The 25,407-nt window shown below is 45.1% G+C and overlaps 1 protein-coding gene across 1 annotated transcript in view; it reads right to left on the bottom strand.

Moving 5' to 3' along the window:
• LOC138299768 (protein mono-ADP-ribosyltransferase PARP12-like) overlaps positions 1 to 25,407 on the bottom strand; it is a 248,316-nt gene that overhangs the window by 189,958 nt on the left and 32,951 nt on the right. Inside the window, exons 3-4 of the mRNA XM_069238308.1 lie at positions 16,800 to 16,965; positions 7,917 to 8,064 (exon numbers count right to left, since the gene is read on the bottom strand). Coding sequence (XP_069094409.1) covers positions 7,917 to 8,064; positions 16,800 to 16,965 — 314 coding nt within the window. The remainder of the gene's footprint in view (positions 1 to 7,916; positions 8,065 to 16,799; positions 16,966 to 25,407) is intronic.

The raw sequence follows: 25,407 nt of genomic DNA, 5'->3' as shown, positions 1-25,407 counted from the left end.
GCTCCTGGCTTCTGTTGGCCCATTACGTTCAATGCTCCCCAAACAGGGGTTGAGGTGTATTGATCCTGGTGCTCTTCACCTAGTCCTGATGAAAGGGCACTGTCCTCTCTACGTCCCCCTGAATCCATGGGACAGGTCAGGGCAGGCTTCCGTGCTTCTTTTCGACATGTAGGTCGCAACTTCAGTTTTCCGGGTGATGGCCCGAATTTCAGAGTACCTGGATCCGACAACCCCTCCTGACATACAGGGCTCCCATGGTACCCATTGGCAAGGCATCGGTCTTCACTGTGAAGACACCCCTACAACGGAATACTTTCCTGGCATTTATGATCACCGCTAAGACCTGCATAGGTCTTGTCGCTTCGTCAGCACCAATTGCTTCCACAGTGGCTACTCCAGATATACAGGGTCACCATAACTAGAAGGTAAAGTTTTCACGATCCCTGCACGACACTCAGCTCTCAACTAAGTCCACAGCAGCCCTCGCCTGGCATACTGGGTTCGCAAATTTGATCCTGCACATATGTAACATGTTCCTGCACAGGGGTAACAACTCGCTCAGTGCACTGGTCGCCTAATCACACATCGCACAAGGGAGTCCTCTTGGTAGGCTCCCCACTGGACCTAGCTCCCTCTATTGCTTTTTCCTTCCCTTACAGGGGACACCATGTCTTATAAAGCAGGCAGGTACTTGTGCACTAGGCTCCAGAGCAGAGGCTCTTGGTTTCCCTGGGTGAAGTCCCATCACCCAGCATGAAGACTAGCTGGCCTAGGCACCCATTCCTGGTTACTGGCTGCTTGGCAGATGGGAAATTTTAGGGTCTCAACTTCCCCTTCTTGTAGCTCATTTGTAGACACTAAGGGGGTTATTTACAACTTTGGAGGAGGTGTTAATCCGTCCCAAAAGTGACGGTAAAGTGACGGATATACCACCAGCTGTATTACGAGTTCCATAGGATATAATGGACTCGTAATACGGCTGGTGGTATATCCGTCACTTTACCGTCACTTTTGGGACGGATTAACACCTCCTCCAAAGTTGTAATAACCCCCTAAATGTGATTTAGGGTCTGGGTGTTTGAGGTTTTAGGTTGGGGAGTTGCTTATTTTGATGTACACACTTCTCTTTTCTGTTCTACAGCTTGAAAGGCTGTCTGTCACACCAGGAGTGACTCTGAAGCTGATAGTCTCACAACTCAGGCCATGGGATTGACTACAGTTCACACCTCGATGTCAGCCACAGTGATACGTGAATCAAAAAGTTAATCCCGGGCTCCAAGCCTAACTCTGTATGATTCCCTTATCAGCCTGAACTGTTCCTGAGATTTGTCCAGGACTCTTTCTTGTGATCTATATGAGAGATTCCATAGATGGTTGACTGGGGTATCAAGCAAGTATTAAGGCACCACACAAACAGTAATAAAGTGGAAAATCAACACAAGAAAAATCCCAAACCAATTTAGAAAAATAGAGTACATTTTAATAAATCAATGACACAAAAATGACAAAAATCCGATCAGTAGAACCAGAATTAAGAATTTTTAAAGTTTAAAATGAAATCTAGCACCTAAAGGATCAAAATGCCAACCACAGACATCTAGTCATGTTAGACTAGGTCAAAGTTGAAAGTTAAGGCTGACCACAATGCAGCGGTGTCAAGAGTTAGGTCCCAATCTTCCCCAGGACCTCTGACCTCTGAGGTTTCTCAGAGCGGGGGGCAAAAGCCCCAGGTGTTAGGTACCCTTCTCCCACTCTCACCCCTCCCCAACCAGTCCAGCGGTGGTAGCCGGAGACTGGTCACTCTGCCCAGGATCTGTACCCTAAGGCTGAATAGGATTCAAGAGTGAGTCCTTCCTCATCCTACCCCTCCATCTTGACCTCTGTGCCCTCCGTTCGGGAGTGGAACACCCAGATGTTTGAGCTTTCAGGGTGCCCTGGGCGACTGCATTTCTTAACTCTTCCATCACCGTTGGCAACTCATTTCCCAAAATACAGTCAATGGTTATCTGGGGACTAACTATGACCCTTCTCTGGGTCATCTGTCCACCCCACTTCAGGGATACCAGGGTCATGGGGCAGAGATATTCCTGCCCCTTGGCCTGGGTTACTCTACACCTGACCATTGTACTGCTCTGGAGAGACTAGGCTTTCCACTACCATGGTCTGGCTGGCCCAGGTGTCCCTCAGAGCAGTGACAGGGACCCCCTTCACCTTGACTTGGTAGAAGTAACAAAGCACACCCTCAGGAATCTCCAATCGACCCTCTGAGTTCACTACCCATATAAGGGAGACTACGGCATGATCTATCTCTTGCCCCTGGCGAATACATCTCCCTTTGGCCACATGGGCAACTTGTGTAGGGTTCCCACCAGTGGGTGGTTTCTTTAGGAAGACAGATCCTCCTGCTTGTGTCCTAGTTGAAAGCAAGCAGAGCAGCTGGAGCTGGAAAAGGGATGCCCTGCCCCACCCCACACCAGAACCTTCCTCCTTCTCAGAAGGAGCATGGGAACCCTATTCTTCCCCCTTAACCTGAGTCTTGTCTGGGTCTCCCTTGACCTCCCACTCACTCTGCTGGAGGAAACCTGACCACCCGTCTTGGAGTCACCCCCCACCCCCTTTTTGGGGTCAACAAGCTTGATACCTACCAGCTGTAAAAACAAGTATTGAGCATGTGCTCCCTCAAAATCAGGTTGTACAGCCCATTAAAATAATCTACCTTGCTGCCCCTCGCCCAGCCCTTCAGAGCCCTGCAGGAGTAATCTACGAAGTCTACCTGGGACTGATTTGGGAATATGGGGCTGCCCGTGAACCTTTGCCTGTATTTCTCAGGGGCAGCCTAAATTTGCTAAGAAGAACGGCCTTCATGGGGGCATACTTGGTCTGGGCCTTTACCTCTAGTGTTAGGAGTCTGTCCCTTCCCACCTTGGGCACATCCCTTTACAAGCTACCCTCCCAGTATTCCCCTGGCACCCTGTGTACCCTCAAAGCTACTTCATACATTGGGAACCGCTTATTTATGCCATCTCACACCATATAACTGGGCCCCAGGTCTTTTGGTATGCGGGCTCTCAGCTCTATATTGGACACTGTTGATATGCCGCCACCATTACTGCTGGAATCCATCTGCTTGGCTGTCAAGACCAGCTCACTGAGACTGAGCTCATGGTCCATCCTCCTCCCCTGCATTGCCAGTCTCTTTTCCTCCAAGACCCTTCCATCTTGGATAGCTCCATTTTGAGTTTCTTCTCTTTCCTATCCATTAGCTCCTGTGAGGTCAGAACCCTAGCAGACACACTGCTCCCTGCCCCATCATGGACATCTAGGTCATCCAGGTCCTCAGCTGGTGTTGAGCTGGGCTCTCCTGGTTACTCATGATCCTGTGCTGGGTCCTCCCTCCCCTGTCCTCCTCCCAGGCTTTAAGGGTTATCTCGTAATCTAACTTTGGATAACCCTTAGGTCCTTAGTCCTATCTCCATGCACAGCTTCCTCAGCTCAGCCATGCTGTAGCTCTCAATGGCATTGATATCCACCTCACTCGTGGCACGCAAGATTCACAGGCTCAAAAAGTATGAGGCAGTAATCAAATTTGGAAAAAGGAAAAATAGGGCAAATCAAGGACAATTTAAAAAGATATAAACTCTGATCCCAAATTCTTTATCTGGGATTTATGTTTAACATACATAAATCACTGTATGGTACTGCACAAACACAAGTCCCTATCCTGCCGCTGCCACTAATGTAGGAAATTGGGTTGTTATTTGACTGGGGTGTGAGCCCTGATCAAGCAACAGCCCCAATCCCTAGCAGAGTGAACCACAAAAAGTCCCTAAATTAACCTGTGCTTAACCCTGGGTAGCTTGGCACAAAAAGCAGTCCGGCTAAACTTGGAGGTAATGTGTAAATTATTTGGGCATCACTCAAACTGTAATAAAGTGGAAACACAACACAAGAAAAATCCCAAACCAGTTTAGAAAAGCAGAGTAAATTTAAATAAATTATTTAATACTGAAACAACAAATAGGCAATCAGTAGAACTGGAGTTATGAATTTTTAAAGTTTAAAGTGAAATCTAGCACCTAAAAGATCAAGCACCAAATGCGAACATCTAGTTGCGTGAAACCGGGTCAAAGTTGAAAGTTAAGGCTGACCACAACAGAGCACGGTTCAGATTCAAGATGGGGATTTGGGCCGTTCAATGCTAACCTTTGGACTTAGAAAGATTTCTGAAGAAAAATGTCTGAGAAGGTAGACATTTAGTGGGACAATGCTGCAGATGTGTCTGAGAAGGGGGCTTCATTATCCGATGGGCAAACAGCGAAGCAGCAGTGAAGATTTTTACCTTCGGACTTAGCTGCCAAAATGGAAATCAACATTTACAGAGGCACAAAGCAGTAGGCACTAGCAGAAGACAGATCGATGCAGTCGGATACATTTTTAGCGAAGTACCGCTGAGACGGATTTGCTGCTATGGAGAAGAACATGGCAGGAAAAGCAGCCAAGTCAATCTGACCGGTGATGTACCATGGGCGGATGGACAAGCAGGTTGATCCCGGTCTTCTTCTGGTCCACTTTTTGACCAAACTTTGTCTAAGGGCCTGATCTACAGTTTGGTGGACGGGGCTACTCCGTCACAAATGTGACGAACATCCTGTCCACCGAATTCTGATTTCATTATTCCCTATGGAAATTGTAATATGACAGAAGGTTATCTACCATATTTGTGACGGAGTAACCCATCCGCCAAACTCTAAATCAGTTTTGGAATCTGGCCATCTGGGCACCTTTAGCACCACAACCAATGGCCCAGGTTTGGATGGAGACCCCTTGGAGGTTCAGGACTCACTCCGGCTGGGTCCAGGTGCAGGTTCATGGTGGTGGGTGCCTGTTGTGCCCCTTGTTGCTCTGAAGAGGAAGCCAGCACACTAGCTTCTGGAGTCACTTCTGGTAGTCCTGGGTGCAGGTGTAGATGCAGGGCTCAACGGCAGAGCTGGTCTCTGAGGGTCCAAGGCAGGCTTCAGGCAGCAAAGCGGTTCTGCAGGGTACAACAGCAGCCTGGCAGGGTGCACTGCAGGTCACAAAAGCAGGCAGTCCTCTGAGAATCATTCTGCAGGTTCAGTAGTGAACTAAATAGTGGGTCTGATCGTCCTATTTTTATACCCTGGTGCCATTCTCCTGAAAGTTGGAAGGAGCTTCTGGAAAGGTTCTTTGAAGTGGATGGGTCTTCCTGCCTCCCCTGCCCCGGTGTCGAGTTCGCTGCAGTGACAATACATGGTTGTCAGGCCTATTGAGAAGAGATAAAACACAGCCTACAAGTGGGCTGTGCTCAGCTCAATCCCATCAACAATCCGGTTGATAGCCCATTGAGGCACACCTAATCCCACCATTGTGAGACTGTCTGAGAGGAATTCACAATGTCTGTCAGATACACCCAGTCATGTGACCAAAGATAGGCTGCAGGCACAAACGGTTGAGGGGAGAAAAATGCCAGCTTTCTAAAAGTGGCATTTTCAATACTGTAATGAAAAATCGAGCTTAACCATTCAAAAGGGTTTATCATTACAATTCCAGAGGTACCAAACGTGGCATATAGACCTCTTCTCTATTAGGAATTACAGCTTACTGAATCTAATAAGGTATCCCAAATGTTATCCTATGGGTGGGGTAGGCCTAACGGTAGTGAAAAACGAATTTGGGAGTTTTCCACTATTAGGACATGTTAAACTTAAAAGTATATTTCCTACCTTTTAATTGCACAACACACTGCCCTATGGGCTACCTATGACCTACATTAGGTGTGACTTTTATAAAATAAAAGAGGAGTTTAAGGCTGGGCAAGGGGGTATAAATGCCAAGTCAACATGGCAGTGTAGCACTGCATTCAGGCTGCAATGGGAGGCCTGGGACAGGTTTTAGAGTGCCACTTAGGTGGAAGGCACAAAAAGTGATGCAGGTCCACCGGTAGCATTTAATTCACAGGCCTTGGGTTTATAGTATACCACTCCACGAGGGACTTACAAGTAAATTAAATATGCAAACTGGATATAAAACACTTTTATCATGGTTTGGGGAGAGATCATAAGCACTTTAGCACTGATTAGCTGTGGTAAACCCCATAGACTCCTAGGGCCAACAAAAATACATTCAGCAAAAAGAGGAGGGTGAAAGGCACAATGTTTGGGGGTGACCCAACAGAGAGGGCTAGGCCTAAAAATCTCTCAGTGAATCAAAGAGCACCCTTTAAAGTGTACAGGAGAAGTCTCTCTCTTTCCTTTAACCAGTGTGCCCCACCCAGCTGACAGGAATAGAGCAATACACAAATCTGTCTAGGGGTAATTCCTCTACTGCTCATGTCTTCACCAGGCAGGCATTGGCTTACCAAAATGGAACCCAGGACCCTCCATGAAATGTACCATTGCAAGCACACTTGATCTCAGTTTGTGGACATAACACATAATTATTCAGCACTTTAACCTCCATGCATTTTGACATCATAGACATACATTCAGCCCACACATACCTTCTGTGCACAGTGTTCAGTACTGTAGATTTTCTGTGTTGTATCATGGTGTGCTACTTGCAAACACACACACTGCCAGCACACACATTCACCATGTGCACACTGCACAAACCTTCACCTTTCACATGTACTTTTCACAAGCACACATACACCAAGCACATGCTTTCACACTGCACTGTACTATATCTCTCATGTAATGTATCCCTTGCAAGTATATATGCACACAGTGCATGCACTCACCATGAATGCACTGCACAGCACTGTGCCACCCTAGTACTATACCCAACCCAGGTACTCATTTATCCAGTGGAAAGTCACCATTCCTTCGTTGCCCAGCACTTTCCATCTAAATGATGTAGGCCAAGGGTGAGTCATGCACACTGCAGCAGAACATTTAAACAGGTGAGTGAGTCTGTCGGTCTCATTCCTGTGAAACAGGATAAAAAGGACCTGTTCACTCCTACTGATCACTACACAGTATGCTGCCACCACCAAGGGTGTGCTGCTTAATTCCTGGTAAAGGCAGCAGACTTCTACCACTATGAGGTAGAGCTTTGAGGCTTTGAGGTCCCATTGGAGGTGCAACAAGACCACAATCGGGGAGACAGGCCTACATCATGGTGCACACACGATCCATGTTTGCCTATGACAACAAAAATTAGCATTAGGGTTCCAGACAATACTACCATTGTGCAATCATTGCAGGGACACGTTTGTTGACATACAGAGGTCTTTTCCATATCAACAGATGGTTTCTCCTTTGTATGGAGCTTTTTGTATTTTTTTCTGGAAAGATGTATTTGGAGAATATCCACTAAAAGGAGACTCGCCACAAGGCACAGAGCTATGTTTTAGCATATGCTTGCAGATTCTGGCAAAAGTAACTAGGCCTCTTGCTCCCTGATGACTTTCCACTACATTCAGGAACAGGAATTATAGGCTGCAGCACTGTATTTCAAGGTCAAACACCATATACACATATCTTGTGAGTTTTACACAAGACATTTTTTGTCATTTCTGCAACAGGATTTAAACCCCAAAACCTGTAGAGAAGCCATCTGAAACCTGTGGAGAAGCTATCTGACTGTCAAAATACTAAGGAATTTTACTGGTGAAGCATTCACAGAGTTCTGGACCCATGCCAATAAGGCACTTGAGTACATAAACTGACTTCTAAATGCTGGTTAGTGCCTAATATGCTCTAATATTGTCACATCCAGAAGTCAGACTCAAGTTTAAAGACACATGGCACCACCTGGAGTTGCTGGAGGGCAATTGCTGGTGAAAAGTTTTCCAGACCAGTCTGGCACCTACGGTTTAGGGTTAGAAATCGGTAGGATTTTGTAGCCATCAGAAATATATATTTACACAAAATGTTAGATAGGAAATAAATACTTACCCAAACTTGGTGTTATATATTTTCATTCCTATCACGCCAGGTTGGGAAAACTGTGCTTCAATGACCCAGTCATGGTTAATGTTCAGCCATCTCATGTCACTGCGAACCTGCCAATGGTAGTATGGGTCTGGGGGTCCACTACTTTGATCTTTAAATAGAAAAGAGAAGCAACATATTGTCATTTGTAAACTTCAATTGCTGTAAAACTTCAAAAGTTTTGTTTCCTCTTAGAACCTAGTACTGTGGATTTAGAATGAGGAAGGTACACTTTGTTTGGGGAGATCTAATGTTGAATCCTGAAGAATCTGCAGTAAGGGGTAACTCTTGAACTGTAGTTCTAGACATAAATCAGAAATGCATAGTAGATTTGTCCTATTTTTATTATGTCTTCTGGGTAGGGGTCATACCTTACAGGCCTCCTAAAATATGGTTGTTGGTCTGTTGTTTTTCCAAATGACTGCCTGTGTACCAACAGTAGCATGTCAACTTTCAAGGGGAAAGGATTTATTTTTTCAGAACTTTAATGCTCTTCTAATGTCACATTTGTTGTTGTCTACCAGCTCATAAGGTTGGGTCAAAAAAGGGTAGGAAAACACAGAAAAGTCTAAAATGAATCTTAATAGCAGACATGGCAGCCAAGGAAAAAGTAGACAAGTTTGGAATTACATGCTGGAAATGGTGAACCTTCTACTTACAAATCCCCAAATGTAGATGCGCAAGGAGAACAGGACTTCTGCTTAACCTACACACTCGAACTCCCTACAAACTCCTGCATAACATGCACCCCTAGATGAAGACGAGCATCTACAAATGGAACAATCTATTTACAGATAACATGCATCGCCCATTCGAACATCTGGCGGTAGTCAGTGGCTTGGCACTGGGTAACTTTCTCCTCTACTTCTCCCTCACCTGGCAACTCTAACCTGGAATAAATACACAATACTCCCAAAACCTTCTCCTAGTTGCAGTTCCTCCTCAAGCAGACAGGCCAGACGAGCAGTGACAAGCCTCAATAGCGCACTGCTCCAGGACAATGGGCAGCCTCTTCCAGGGTGCAGGAAAGTGCCTCTTTTGACAAGGCCCCACCCCGGCTTTTCTGGTGCAATTTTGACTGAACGTGTACTGGGTCCCAGCTAAACAGGTCCCCAGTGCCAGATCTCTTTCCCTAAAACTGCAAATTTGTTTTTCCCAATTGGCAAACCTTTATTTGCCACTGCAAGTTCTCAGTAAATGGTACCCCTGGTACCTAGTGCATGGGGTACTAAAGGAAGGAAGGTACCTGAGGGCTGCAGCACAGATTGTGGTACCCTCAGGGACCATCTCACCTATGTGCACACAGTGCTGCTTTCGTAAGGCTGCGTCTTGGTGCAGACCTAAAATGAAAACATAACATGACACACAGCCTGTGTACACTATCCTCTGCACACAATATATGTGTGTCACCCTTCTGGCAGGCCTCACAGCCCTAAAGGCTGGGTACATTTTATTATATATAAAGGTCATACCTATATATACCCCCATTATGTCTTTGCCGATTCTCAGACATAGAAAGTGAACAGTGCAGCCATTTTAAGTACATGTGCTGGACACTGGTTATTAGGAGTTCCCCAGCTACATGATGGCTTCACTGACAATAGGGATGTTTAGTATCAAACATCTCGTATTAATAATAATAAACCCTCACTGATTCCAGTGATGGATTTAGTAATACATGCACTCAAAGGGCACCTTAGACGTCCCTCCTTGAAACCTACTAACTCCTAGAGTGTGCAGTGACAGGCCAGAAATAGTGCAGCCATTTTAGACAGTTCTGGCCCCTGAGATGAGAGCCAATGCTCTTGAGGACTCAGAGCAAAGGCCTGCTCTGGGCAGGGGTGTGACCTCCTCTCCAAGGTAGCATGGACAATCCAGGGCAAGGAGCTTCAAAGGCCTTGCCACATTTGAAATGCAACCCAGTCCTCTTCAAAGGGTGGAGGAGGCCGACCCCCAGGTCCTGACCTCACTTTTGGCGGCAGGACTGGTGTAAAAATCAGGTAAATTAGGAGGAGTGGCCACTTCATGCCAGTTCCACCCCTAGGGTGGACGAGCTGAGGTGGACACTAATTTTTCAATTCTTCCATCTTGCATGGAAGGAATTAGGCCAATAGGTTTAGGGCTATGCCACTTTCCAAAGGAAGTGGTCATAGGAAGGGTGTAGTGACTCTAAAGATTAGTAGCCCATTGGCTACCACCTGGCACACCCTGTAACACCCCTAAATTCAGTATTTAGGTGGCACCCCTGAAACCTAAAAAGAGACGGAGAAAATAGAAGTCACCCAGCGGAGAAGACTGAAGACACCACCTTATATGTCCCCAGTCCTACCAGCCTGTCCGTACCCTTCAAAGAAACATGTGCCCAGAAGACGACTGCCCTGCAGCCCCGCGACCTCCAAAGCCTTGGAAGGGCTGCCTGCTTAAAAAAAAAAATAAAAAAAAAAAATCCAGTAGATAGCAGACCTGCCCAAAAGAAACAACTCCAAAACCAAAATAAGTCTGCCTGAGGAATAGCGAAACTGCTGCCTGAAACACCTCCGCAACAGACGCTCACAGCCCAAGTCCAAGTGGCCCGCTAGTCCAGTAAAGATTACCCAGTGCTTCTGACCCAGAGTCCATTGTGGGCTGACCCCTGCCGGACTCCACAGTAACGCCTGCATCCTAAATCCGAACCCAGTAAGCAGTTTCTGATGTCAAAAGACACCCCTGCACCTAGAGCCCCTGGGCCTTTGGGGAGCTAAACCGTTGGAGTCCCTACAACCCCTGTAATCTTACCTTACCTAGGTAGCTGTGGGTTGACCTCTCCTGGTCCCCTGGCCAGAGCCTGTAACTCATTTCTGAAAGTGATCACCTGCATTGACTAATATTGGGAGTCCAATGCTGAGTTGACACACTGCACCCGTCTGCCCCTTTGCCGTCAACAGTGTAAGTTTGGTGCTGCCTTGTGGCCCCCCCTTGTCTGTTCTTCAACCCCAGGAGATCCACCCCTGACCTCGCTCTACTCACCTGCAAGCAGCGCTGCAGCGGATATGCCATGTCTCCACTGGTTAACATTGGCCACCCAATGCTGTGTTGGCGCACAGCACCCATCCGCCCCTGTGCCACTGAGGGCGAATTTTTGGTGCTGCCTTGTGTCCCCCTGGTGCTTGCCTCAACCCCCAAAGACGAACCACTGACACCGCCTGTACTTACCTAGGAGCAGAACCTCTTCAGGCCCCCCCCAGTCTCCACTGACTAACAATGGGCACTGACTCAGTCTTCGACCTTGGCAGCCAGCCGCCCTCGTGCTGCTGTGGGTGCACACCTGGTACAAACCTGAACCTTGCTAGCCTGAAACCCTGAAGACTGGGGTTGTAGGTTGTGCACTTACCTGAGAAACTGCATTCTTGTTTTCCTTTCGTAGGCTAACTTTAAAGACTATGAAAATTGCACAGCGTCGATTTTTGAAACAGCAAATTATTTTTAATTTAAAAAATGCTTACTTTATAACGAAGTTCTTTTGTTCAAAGCAAATAAAAAACAACATTCTTTTTTTCTAAATTGGTCTCAGATTTATTCTTACTTTTTGAGTATGCGTCTCATTAATTGCCTCCGTGAGTACAAATGTTGAACACGATTCCTTGATAAGCCTAGCTGCTCACCCACACTACCACAAAAAGGGCACTAGACCTATCTATTGCTGCCTCTGCAAACCTTTGGGAATCCACTGGACTCTCTGCACATTGTACTTCATTTAAGTGCACTATATAGAAAGCCAGCTTTCTACACAGGGTTAAAGGAATGGGAGAGGAGGCTATTCTTGGCAGAACTACTCAGATACTCAATGGCTATAGAGCATGACCTAAGTTAAACACATTTCTATTAATTCTTGACTGAAATATTTAATTCTTTACGGTACACTTATCTGAACTCCTAAAAGGATAGTCTACATTTTCCCAGGGACAAATCCCACATGCCCGCAATGCTCGGAGGACCAGGCAGACTTTTACCATATCGGTTGGCGCTACCTAACTGATAGCAAATACTGGGAGGAGGTGTTGACACATATCTGGTATAGTGAGTAGACAGACACCCAAGAAGTCTACACACTGCTTATTGGGACAGACCAAGCATAGGAAGAAAGCTAAAACCATGAACAGATTTATTGACATACTTGCAAAGCAATGCATAGTCATGCCCGGGAAATCACCCCTTGCTCCTCCGTTGGGCCTCTGGCCTACAGACCTAAAAGTTTGAATGCTTGGCAAAAATCGATGCACTGCACAAACAACGCCAGGTACTACAGGGTGTTCCTCACTAGTGAACTGGGAGGGATACCTGTCAATGGTGGAGACCAAATTGGATAAACACCCGCCATGAGTTACATCCAGGGTGACATACGGACTGGGTTGTTCTGGGGACCCTCGCACATGCTTTATGTAGGGTACCCATCCCAAGGTTATATCGTACCAATACTTCTCCTGCAAAACCCTACACCCCTGTCACAATGTGGAACAGATACACAACATACCTCCTCTCTTAATGGGGTCACTGGCCCGCAAAGGCTGCCAAGAGTTATAAGGTTGCATTTACAATTGGTTAATTCAATTCTACCGTAGGGTCTGCATACGCCATGTCCCTTCGAATAGTATTAAGCAGTGATAAATGATTTGGAATGTGGTTAAATTATCAATGTGCTGTGTTGTAATACAATATACTTTGCATATATCAACTGTAACGCATATATGCATGCTGCTTTATATACACTGTCAGAAAATAACCAATAAAGACCTACTGCGGGACAAAAATTAGGGCTTCTGCTTGGCTGACAGGTAAAAATAGATTATCCCACCAGACAGTAAGAACATGCAAGGGGAACGGCATCAGGTTTAAAATGGGTGTCTGGTATTAAGGAACAGTATATAAAGGGAGCTTGCTGTGGTTGGTGACTGAGGGCAGTGTATAAAAGTATATTGCTCTCACCTTTTCTTCGGCATAAAGAAGTTAGCCTCAAACCGTAGAGTAATTAAGTGTTACATTGTCATCCGTGTTCTCTGGGTAGTCAGAACGGACATTGAAAATGTTTGGTTTTCTATAAAGCGTCTGCTAAGGTATCGCTGACTGGACCTAGAACTCAGACACAAGTATTTGTGGCACAGGTCATTCCAAAACCCTAAGAAGCGAGCCATTCCACTGTATTCATTTAGCAAAGATTACTAAATATTGAGATATTGCCAGTAGTTTATCTAACTATAAATATATTGGGTTTCCCCATATCAAATCATAAAAGAAGAAAAATAAATATGTAAATAAACAGAAATATAAAACTGCACGACCTGTAGATTTAAAGCCAATACAGGTTTTTTGGTTCAGATAACAATAAGCTATATTTAGCCTGCATCCAGCAACTCAAGGTATTAATACTAGGTTCAATTACAGATATTACAACTGGTCATAAAAGTCTATATAATTTTTCACATAATTTGTCACATGTTGCACATATGTGGTGCCCAAGTCACAAAGATAAGTTTCCACTTTTGATTAAGTTTACTACTTTTCGCTTTTCACAAACTGCATTTTTTTTAGTAACTTACACTTTTGAAGCATCTTACACTTTTAAAGGAAGTCACAAAGTTGTCAAGAGGGTGACTGTCATCCTGAGGTGGCCTCCAACTGGGCAGCCAGTTGTCAAACTGCAGGAATACCTGAATCCATAACCTCAGGAGGCATTGTCTTTTGAGACCTGCCCTGGTATGACTTGACCTGATATATATAGATCGGATACGCAAGGAGACAAAATATAAGCTAGGATGTAGCCCCTTTCAAGGATTTGTAATAATCATCGATCCAACATGATCGATTTCCAGCTGGGTAGGAAAAATTGAATTCAGAACCCCTACACGCTGGTCATTTTTCTGGAAGGGTAAATAAGAACAGCTTGTTCAGTGCTGCAGCGGAGGTAGATCACTGCTTTTCCTGCTGATGTTTATAGCTTTGACCGCCACTGCAGACTTGGAATTGTGAAAAGTTTGGATTGGTTGCTGTACTGGCTGGGAAGAATCATGCTGCATGTAGGACAGACTTGATGAGTTGCCCATGATTATCACGTATGGCTGGGATGCAGATGGGTGGGCCTAGGACATACTTCAAAAATCTGGTTCCATGCATCCAGGGAGAAAGCCTACACACTACTCTGGTGCCGATGGACGGCCAACACACTGGTGGCATGAAGGCCAGCATGCAGAACTTACATCGCTGTGTTCTGTCCATCATGAATGGTTTGGGCAATATTCAGTATGAGGTCATTTGGGACAGCCACAAGTTTGACCATTTCACACAAAGAATGTGTATACCTGTCCAGCACAGCGCTTGCATTTAGTGAAAAAAAAGCTAGGCTGGTGAGAAGAAAACCTCTCTTTTCTGAAGGCATCGATGCACTTAGATACTCTGGCAGGAAAAGGGTAGGAAAAACCTTAGGTTTCACCTTATGGCTGTCACTTGACCACCAGACTTTCTGTCATGGGGTGTTGTTTGATCAGGAGCTGGTCCCTATTGTCTGGTGACAGGGTGGACTAGTTGGAGGGGCAGAGCATGGGTTTGCCAATGTAGCCAATAAAAGTCTCTGTGAGGGCCTCGCTAAAAGACAATAGGGGTTTACTGCAGGTATCATTGGTTAGATAATTCTTATCAGTAAATTTGATTGAGTTTTGGTAGAAGGCAATTGCTCTGTTCACCACAATTGTGAGGTTAGTATTTTCCTCCATTGGTTTCCCAGCTGCAGTCAAGCTCACTCTCTGGAGATGTGTTCAACGCACTTCCACTCTGCGCATTGTAAATAAAACCCATCCTCAGTGTGAGGAGGAGGGGTCAGTTTGTCTGTCTCCTCACCATTGTCACCATCATGGGGGAATACATTGTAAGCCTTGTACTGCATCCAAACGAAGCCGAACAGGGCTTCTAGCATTTGCTAATATTGAGTGCATGTAAGAGACTGGGGGACAGGTTCAGTCATAGTTGGCCGCACCTTACTGATTTCTAGCATGTCACAGATCTAGTGAAGACTGACATCGGTTTGGGGTCAGCAACCAGCATCTGCACCAGATCCGGTGTGGATGCTTGCAGTGTCAGCACTAGCCCTCGCCCGGACAGAAATGCAATGGGTAAGAGTATATCTCAGGACCGGCATCGCCATGGTGTTGGTGACTAGTTCCACCAATCACATTTTTGTATTCCTCTGTGCTACGCCTTACATGTGACAGGTATTTCCCAAAGCAGGTCCCACATTCCCTGTGCCACTGGACCAAAGAAGTACCCTATTGAAGAGGCCCAAATGGGCCAATACCATGCTGGAGCTGCTTATGTTCGATTCCAGAGGGGACGAGGCATTGCAGTTGGAGCTGAAGTGTTCCTATTGAAGTAGGACCAAAACGGATTTGCATATGGTCTATGGTCGGATGGCAGACAAAAAAAAAAAATCAATGAACTGTGATGTGGGCCCGAGATTAGCCCAAGCGTTTCACCCATCGTTTTCTTGGCTCCTCATGTGGGAAGTCTGCGTCGCTGAAGGGCCTGTCAGAAAAAGTACAACAGGAGGTTCCTACTGCTCCATGGAGCCAAAAAACACTCCAGAGGAAGCTGGCAGCATCTTAATCTGCATCAGTGCTTCCTCAAAGGTCTCTATTTGCTGTTGTGTTGAGGACAGCCTGGGGAACTCAGTAAACCCAGGAGGCGTGTGGCTTCTCGTCTGATTTCGATTGGCTACCCGGGGTTAAAACTAGCTTGGTCTTCTTGCACTTGTACAGAGCTTTTGGTTCTGACTTACTTGAGGTCTTCCACAGGCATGTAGTTAGAATCACAATTTCGAGTAGAGCAGCCCGCAGCTTGGAGTGAGAGCGGAACCACTGTTTCGATAGAGACCTCTTCTAATGTTTGGCAATATGTAGCTATGCTTTGCTCTCTGATGGCCTTTGGGTGCATCAGGGTGCCCTTTTCACATGACTTGATACTGCACTACAAACCACTACAAACGGTGAGGGAGTCCGTAACTTACATCTGCATTCTGCAGTCATGACAAAGCTTGAGTCCCATCCTTTTTGAGCATCACATTTTCCCTGGCATACTGACCAAAAGAATTTTAAGGAGTCAGAAGACCAAAATGCACGTTAGGCGCAGAGCTCTAGGTCTGCATTGAAGGATACAGAAAGACAGGAACTGGCTTCTGCACACAGGGTGGCACTTATAGGCAGCTGCGCTTCTCACTTCTGGTACCACGAGAGCTCACTGCAGAGCCACAGGGTGCCATCTCAAAGCACACAGGAGCTATTGCTTGACAATCTCTGTATCCAGTTATACCTGGGAATATTCAACGGGCGAGTAATCTATGGTTATAAGTACCCATTAGAAGATTATGATGCAATTCAACAGTGATCTTGGCAAGGCCATAAGATATTCCCTGGCTAATTGTGCTGCAACATAGAGTGGTATTAAATATATAAAAATAATGTTTCTTTATAACACCTAGTGCTCTCCCAAGGCATAAGTTGTACAACCCTCTGATACCGGGTCTGTGGCAGCGTTGTGCTCTATACAAACTGCAGAAGATAAATAAATACTACTGTCTGACAAAGTCACAATTCGTTGAATATGGGGTAGCCAACAGTAACATAGTAAGTGTCTTCCATTCACATTTAATTCTATTATTTTACTATATTACTAAACATCTTGAGCAGAAAAGTTGAGTGTTTATTTCTTCATATATTGTTTATTTTGTCATTGTGTGTGGTCATCCGCAGCAATGCGTATTTTGACATGCATATTTTACAACCTGAAAGTAAAGTGTAAAGTAATGTCCTATGTGAGATGTCTTACCTTCATCATCGTCGCTCTGTGAACTGGCAGGCGCAGTCACATGGCCATGGTTGTATTTACAACTTGAGCCATATTTGCAATTTCCTTGGAAATGGTACTGACAAATATGCAGATAGTCACAGCTCTGCCCTTTCTGACACGATCCTTTATTGTAGTATTTGCAAGGCTGTGAAAACGAAAAACGAAAAACTCAAATTAGCGGAATGCACTGATGCTAACAGCCACTGTTAACTGGTGATCGATGGATAATTAATACATATCGAAGTTGAAAGTGACTATAATTGGAGTATTAATGAGTTGATGGCTCACATAGGTGCTGAGGGTCACAGTAGTTGATTTGCTAATGGGTTTGGGGGAACCACTGTTTCTGGTGTATTAGTGGAGCTGAGAGCCATTGATACTGGACTAATGATGAGCAGGTGAATCATGTTCAGGCAGAGGGTCAATGTGGTAGTGGATTATTGATGTGTTTGTGGACCACTGTCAGGTAGGAAGCAACTGATAATGGATTACAGCTAATGTATCAGAAATCTTCAAGTTAAGAGTTAATGTTCGTGACCTATTAATGGTTTACACACAGAAGGGCGCTGTTATAAGATTCGAAACTAGGCAGCGAGACAAGGCATGTTCAGAATCAAGAACAAGTTCCTATTGCATGGCGACGCTTTTTCAAATGGGCATGGTAACTCCCAGAAACTCCTTCTATAAGACTTGCTTCACAGGTGCCAGTCTGGATCTGAAAATATTTTTAGGCTTATCATTGGTGTTCAAACATGAACAATATTACAAAAAAAAAAAAAAAACACAATTATGCAGAAGCAACGTGAACGCTTTCCAGAGGAACTGGAAAAAAGACTACTTTGCGCCCATGTAACCCTTTCCATGCTAAAATAAAACCTCGAAAAGTAAGACATGGCTTATATTTCTCATTGATATGGCACGTATTAAAATGTTCATTGGTGGTATGTGAACTTCAAAGAACTCAGGAGAAAACATTTATGATACATTCAAAGCTCTTCCTTCTCGTACAGTGGAGACAGTTCATGTATGCATCTTTTTCATTGTTTTGAAACTACATTTGTGCTAAACACATGACGACATTAGGTCAGAGGGGACTTATCTTTATGCAGGTGGGGAGATATTGCTAGAATGGTGGTATTATATGGCTCTTTATGCTGTTATGATTCAGTAATGTACTACTACATTTGTTCTCCCGCTGCTAACTATGCAATTTCCATTGCGTTCCATTGTAAAATTCATTATAAGAAAATCCGATTTTGGGGGTGACCGATGACTCCTTTCCCAGCTTCTATGGATGCTTCCCGATTACTTGTCTATTTGCTGTACATATTAGACTGAGTTCATTTTACAGTTTTTTCTCATTGCAGCTTCTATCGTAAATGCTGAGAGCCTGCACGGTAAACTATTTCTGAACCTTGTTAAAGATTCATTTTGGCTAATTATATTATTACCTCTGCAACCCCTTTTTTCGTGACAATACTTACTAACATGAGGTGTCCCACCTCTAACCAGGCACCACATGACCTAACTAGGGCCAACCAAAGGCTTAAAGCAATAACTACCAATTCCCTGACCGCCAAGCACCTCCCACCAAACTGATGCTAAAGAGGCATGGAGCCCAGAAAATATCCTGTTTTCTTCATCTGCTCAAGTTCCATCACCCTTTCCTTCCGCCTGGTAAGTGGGGTTCTGTGCGGGGCACATCATCAGGAGTATGTGGGTTTGGTGCTCCCTGGATTGTCACTCCAGATTTGTTTGAAGGCGGGCCTCCTTGTGTTTATAGCTGCCTCCTGACTGCGGGTTGCTGGGGCCTACCTGCTTCAGGGAGCCATATGAGCTTCTTCCTCATAGCAGGTTTACCTTGAGAAATGGAGATCGCTCCAAATCTGGCACATGGCTTTCCCTTGTCAAGCAGGTGTGGGGCGCCTTGTTGGACGCGTGTCATACTGCTGTTGTGGGCTCTTTCGGCAGCTGAGTAGCGTGGGCAGTCACCATGGGGAGAAGATGGAGCGCAGGCATGATGAGGATATTCCAGTGCTATCTGTGCATGGCTTTGGCCTGTCTGAAGATCAGTTTCAGCTTCTGCTGTCTTTTCTGTCAGAGGCTTTTCAAAAGCCAAAGGATTCTGGGATCTCCTGCTATTCCCCTTCTTCTCCCACTTTTTCCATCTCGTCATTGGCATTTTTTTTCTCCCTCCTCTTCCTAGCCTTCTCCAGAATATGATGATGAGCCTCCAGTTTCTGACACTGCACCTAAGTCAAAGTTCATTCAGAAACAGATCTTTTGGCCTTTTCAGGAATTTGGGGGGACAATCTCAATATCCCTATGGAAGACGACTTATCCGGTACTAGTTCTGGTCTTTTTCAACAACTTCATTTTCGCCCTCCTACTAGCTTGGCAGTTAACAAGAAGGTACTTGAACTGCTACTGCGAGAATGGAAGGATCCTGAAAAGGCATTTTTTCCCACATTCTTAACACAACTTTATATTTTTTTGCCAAAGGAGTTGTGGAGTTTCCTTCTTCAATCAAAATTGATTCCCTGCTCTCTAATTTAGCTGGCAGTCAATTTGTTTCTGATGAGGGCACTATTTCAGATTTGGTGACCGAAAGTTGGAGGCCTCTCTGAAAAAATGTCTTCTGGATTTAATTTGGCTTTCTATGCTTCTATTTATGCAGTTTATTCCTCTCAGTCCTGTGTTACAGAATTACAGTCCCTGACACTCACAAACTAGGACACGTTGAGTGTCCGGCATAATTTGCCACTATGGAATCGCAATTTGCCATTATGGAAACGCACGCTAAGTTTTTGGCAGATGTCTCCTCTGATATTTTGAAGGCTTAAGCTTCCTCCGTGGCTTCCCCTATTTCTGCTTGTCACTACATTTGTTGAGGGACTGTGGAAGGTGGATAATGCTAAAACATATGGAATGCGTCATATGTCCTTCTCTAGCAGCAAGCTCTTTGGTGACATTATGGTGTGGCGATTATCAATCAATAAATCAAACATTTATAGTGTGGAAAATCAGCTGTATGCTGCTGCGTGGATGAATGATCATCCGAACATCCAGGTCTTTAGTTCTCTTCTGAATTGCTGGAGTGACGGTGTGGTACTGAGGTGGAGGTTGTTCCAAGCATTGGCTGCCAGGTGTGAGAAGGTAAGTCCTCTGCTGTTGGCTTGGTGGATTCATGGGGTGTCTGTGAGGGAGAGGAAAGCTGATCGGAGGTCCATATGATCCTATGCTCCAGAAGCACACCCGGCTCTTTCGATTTCAACCAAAGCCAGAAATCTCCTGTACGCGTCCATGCAAGAAGCGCTCATGGGTGTCACAAACTGCACTTGACTTCTCACCTCTGGATACAGGGCTGGAGAACACACCCGGTCTTCTACAGGTTCTGAATAATCCCAGATAGGGGTGACCCCTCCTAGTAGCCATGGTGCTGCTTGACAGGGAACGCCAAAGCAGACCGCATCCTCCAGAAGGAGTCCCAGAGGAAAAAAAACCAAGAACTGGGGAAAAACCTCAACAGGAACTCCTAAAAAAGAAGAAGAAAAAACAGGACTTGACAACAGGAACAAAACAAGGCAAAAATACTCCAAGGCAAAAAAGCAGGAACGAAGAACAGGAGCAAAGAGCACAACCAAAGGGAAGTGTTTGCAACGCAAGGTAGAGCAAGACTGAATGGCTTATATACTGCAAAAGGGGAAGTGACATCACAGGAAAGGAAAAGAACACCATCTTGAATTGGGAAAAGCCCATAGACAAGAATAGGAAAAAGAAAGCAGTATATAAGAAAGAGAACATGCTGGGAAATACAAACAGGAAGAAGACAAGATGGACACAACAGACATGAAAAGGTAGAAGACAAAGGCAAGGAAAAAGAAGGAAAAAAGACCATAGAAAAGCCACCACCGACAGGAAAGAAGAAAAATGTTTTACAGGTAAGGATAACGCGACAGGGCGCGTAATACACGCTTCCCAGGACACGCAACCAAGGAAACCAAAAAAAGCGGTGAACGGCGCTCCGAATATCGGCAGCACGTTTCTACCGCGGAGGCAGACAGAGATGCCGCGTCAAGATGCGGCGTTACGGTAGGTCCCCTCCCAAGGCCCCAGGTTTGTCAGGATGACGTTCAAAAATCAGGCGAACCAAACGGGGACCATTAACAGAGGAAGCATCTTCCCAAGAACAGTCACTGAGAGGGTAACCCTTCCAGTGAACCAAAAATTGCAGTCTGCGCCGAAAAAAATCGGGAATCACAAATTTCTTGGACTTCATATTCAGGCTGTCCTTCAATGGAAAGCGGAGGACGCTGGAAATGTCGGTGGTATGGATCTGGAACAAAGGGTTTTAACTGGGACACATGAAAAACTGGATGAACCCTCCAGGTATGAGGTAAGCGCAGGCGCACAACAACAGGATTCAAGATTTGCAAAATCCGAAAGGGTCCATAAAAACGTGGTTTGAATTTGTTGATAGAAAATCGGGAAGGTAGAAATCTGGAGGAAACCCACACCTTGTGACCCACTTGATACAAAGGTGCCGTCAGTCGACAACGATCTGCTTTTCGTTTCATTGCTTGTTTCAAACCTAAGAGAGTTGTGTGAAGTAGGCCCTGGATTTGGCGAATCCAATGAGCAAAAGAAGTGACTGCAGGAACAAAAGAGGATATTCAGGAAACAGTAGAGATGGTCCTCGGATTAAATTCATAGGTGCAATAAAAAGGTGTGGTCTTGGTCGCACTATGCACTGTGTTATTATAGGAGAACTCGGCAAGAGCAAGAAACTCCGACCAATTACTTTGTGTGGCATTACAGTAACATCTCAGATACTGTTGGAGTTCCTGATTCACTCAGTTTGACCATTCGTTTGTGGATGGAAACCAGAGAACAAGGAGATCTTAATGTTTAATGAGGCACAAAAGGCTCTCCAGAAACATGACACATATTGAGGCCCTCTGCCTGAAATGGGAGACCATGGAGGCGAAAAATATCCCGCATGAAGATGCGACTCATTTCTGGGGCTGTCGGTAATTTCTTTAAGGCTGTGAAATGTGCAATCTTGTTGAATGAATCTACTGTTACCATGATTACATGGTTACCAGAAGAGGTGGGTAAAGAACATATGAAATCCGTGGCTAGAGTACACAAAGGGGCTGAGGGAACCGGTAAAGGCCTTAATAAACCTGCTGTCTTAGTTCGGAATGTCTTAGTCTAAGCACATACTGGACATGCTGAAACATAGGTTTCTGTATCTGTCTTAAGCGAAAGCCACCAAAATGATCGTTGAAGCAGCTCCTGGGTCTTCCTGATTCCTCGATGCCCGGCTATCGGGGAATCATGACACATTTGTAGAGCTTCTGTGTGAACTTTCTTGGTAGGTAAGAAAAGAGCCTGCTGATAGAAGTAGTCGTCCTTCTGCAAAAAAGGAGTCACTCAATCCCATTCTGAAGTATAAAGAAACTGGTACTCTGATTTAACACGTTCTTGAAAAGATTGAGTAGCTCCGATGATTCTACTAGACTCAATAAGATGGGGAGAATTGTTCTTGGTTACGTCAGAATATCTACGGGATAAAGCATCTGCCACTGAATTCTGGGAGCCAGGTATGTACGTGATCACAAAATCGTACTGGCTAAAGAAGAAAGCCCATCTTGCTTGACGACTGTTGCGACACTGGAAACTCCGAAGACATTGTAAATTGCGATGGTCAGTCCTGGCTTCAAAAGGCTCTGTGGAACCCATCAAGAAATGCCTCCATTCCTTACATGCTGCTTTGAGAGCAAGTAATTCTCGTTCCAGTACTTAATAATTGCTTTCTGCTTCTGATAATATATGAGAAAGATAAAAGATAGGATGTTCTAATCCATCGTTGTCTTGTTTCTGCAGCAGAACTGCCCCAATGGCTCTGTCTGAGGCATCAGTCACAACTATACATTTTTTGGTAATGTCAGGGTGTCGCAAAATGAGTACTTGGGTAAAGGCCTTCTTCAATTCTTGAAAAGCGCGTTCAGCATTCTCGGTCCAGACGAAGCCCTTCTTCAGGTTCTCTTTCTTAATTGTTTGTGTAATGAAACTTTGTAGGTGGGCAAAGTTCTGGATAACTGACGATAGAAGTTTGATAAACCAAGGAAACATTGGGTTTTCTTTATAGACGCTGGAGAAGGCCAATCTAAGATGGCGCTGACCTCGTCAGGGTCCATGGATATTCTGTGTTGATTGATACTGAACCCCAAATACTTTACTTCGGTCTTATGGAAATCACACATCTCTGGTTTACAAAATAACTGGTTCTTCTTCAGTCTTTCCAGGACCTGCAGTACGTGTTCTGTATGTTGCTCAGGATCACGGGAATATATCAAGATATCATACAAATAAATGACTACATATTGGTTTAATACAGCAGAGAAACCTGAATCCATAAATCGTTGGAAAACAGAAGGTACATAGGTCAATCCGAAAGGCATGACACAGTACACATAGTGCCCGAAAGGAGTACGGAAAGCTGTCTTCCATTCATCACCTTCTTTGATCCGAAGAAGATGATAGGCACCCCTTAAATCTAATTTGGTGAACATCTTGGCTCCTTGAATGGCATCCAATATATCCCTAATTAAGAGTAACGGATAACGATCCCTAATTGCTTTTCTGTTGAGTTCGCGAAAGTTAACAAATGGACGCAGATCTTTAGTCTTTTTGGGGACGAAGAAAAGAGGAGCCCCAGCAGGAGACGTAGAAGGACCAATTAATCTGTTCTGTAAATTATCATCTAAGTATTCCTTTAGCACCTTCTTTTCTTGGTCTGTCAGAGATTACATTCGACCAAAGGTTACGACTTCCTCAGGAACAAAGGTAATAGCACAGTCATAGCTTCGATGAGGCGGTAAAATGGGATTACTGGGTTTCTGAAAAATCCCAATATATTCCTGATAACAATCCGGAACTCCCTGGATCATATTTATAGAGTTAGTATTATCCTTAGTTGACTGACAGGGCCTTTTAGGAGTCCAATAGGAGTTAGTGGAATAACAGTTCTGTTGACAAAACAAAGACATTAGAGATATTGTTCTCGTTTCCCAATTGATATAGGGGTTGTGTCAAGTTAACCAGGGCATTCAAAAAATCATGATGTGATTTGGTGAGGCTATAAAATCAAAGGCAACATGTTCTTGATGCCCCCCAAATGTCAAACAAAGTGTAGGAGTTGAAGCCACCACAGGCCTGAGGTTAAAGGAGAGCCATCAACCGTATGTACCTGCTCAGGAGTTTCTTTAGGAATACGGGAAATTCCTTTATTCATGGCCCAGGTCTCATCCAAATAGATTCCACTGGCTCCACAATCTATGAGCGCCAGGAGATGCTCTTCTTGATCCTGTGAACTTTGCAACTTGACCGAGAGGATAAACAAGGTGGACATACTTTCTCTGGAGGAACATATCGATGGTACTTCAGCTCTTTCCGTCTCCTTCCTCCTTACAGTGGACGGGAGTTGGCGTTTCCCGCAGGTCTTGAGGGACGTATCGGACAACTACGAATCAGATGGCCAGCCTTACCACAATACAGACAAAGTCCCTTTCGTCTTCTGACTCGGTCAATGGACCACGAACAAGATCAATCTGCATGGGTTCTTCAGGGGGGGTGGAGAGGCTTCGGATGGAACTTCTTCCGTTCGCCGACTGCTAGTATGAAAATTACCAGACTGGTATGGAACTCGCGCTCTACGTCTCTCCATCTTGCACTCTCGTAGTCTATATTCGATGTTCATAACTTGATCCATCAATTCCTTCAAGGAACAAGCTGGAGAAGAATGTACAAGCTCATCTTTAATTTCTTCACGCAGGCCTCGGCGGAATAAGGTTATAAAGGTGCGTTCCACCCAAGAGGTTTCAGCTGCCAGCTGTTTGAAACGAGTTATATACTGCAGAACATCCTGACTGCCCTGCTGAATGTCACATAAGGCCTCTTCAGCTGCTGCTTCTACCCCAGGCCTCTCAAACATCTGTTTGAAAAGAGTCAGGAAAGCAGGATAATTAGCCAGGACTGGATCTTCTGCAGAGACCAGAGGAGTCGCCCAAGCAAGAGCAGGACCAGACAAGGTGCTGATCAGATAGCCCACCTTTGCCTTATCCGTGGAAAACTGGAGTGGACGAAAGGCAATGAAAACCGTTAGGGCATCCAAAAACTCCTTTATCTTCAGAGGATCTCCAGAATATCGAGGAGTAGCGGCAGATACGGGTGGTATGTCCATTGATCGGGAAGACAAGACCTGTCAAGGGTAACGCGACCAGGAGCATAATACACTCTTCCCAGGACGCGCTACCAAGGAAACCAAATAACGCGGAGAACGGCGCTCCGAATATCGGCAGCGCGTTCCTACCGCGGAGGCAGAGAGAGATGCCGCATCAAGGCGCGTCGTTACAATGGGGTCCTCCAATAAAGTTTTCAAAGTAGAGTCAAGCAGCCTCCCTCCTTTTCCAGTCGGCAATTTCCTAAGCCTCAACCTTCACCTATGGCTAAGGTTGGGAAGCAATCCTGACTATGTGGCCCTCCCGGTGGGAGGACGCCTTGCTTTTTTTTTTTCCCAACA

The sequence above is a fragment of the Pleurodeles waltl genome, chromosome 6 (assembly GCF_031143425.1).
Source record: "Pleurodeles waltl isolate 20211129_DDA chromosome 6, aPleWal1.hap1.20221129, whole genome shotgun sequence".
NCBI classification, from domain to species: domain Eukaryota; kingdom Metazoa; phylum Chordata; class Amphibia; order Caudata; family Salamandridae; genus Pleurodeles; species Pleurodeles waltl.
The sequence above is the reverse complement of the archived record's forward strand: the minus strand, read 5'-3'. Positions and strand labels throughout refer to the sequence as shown.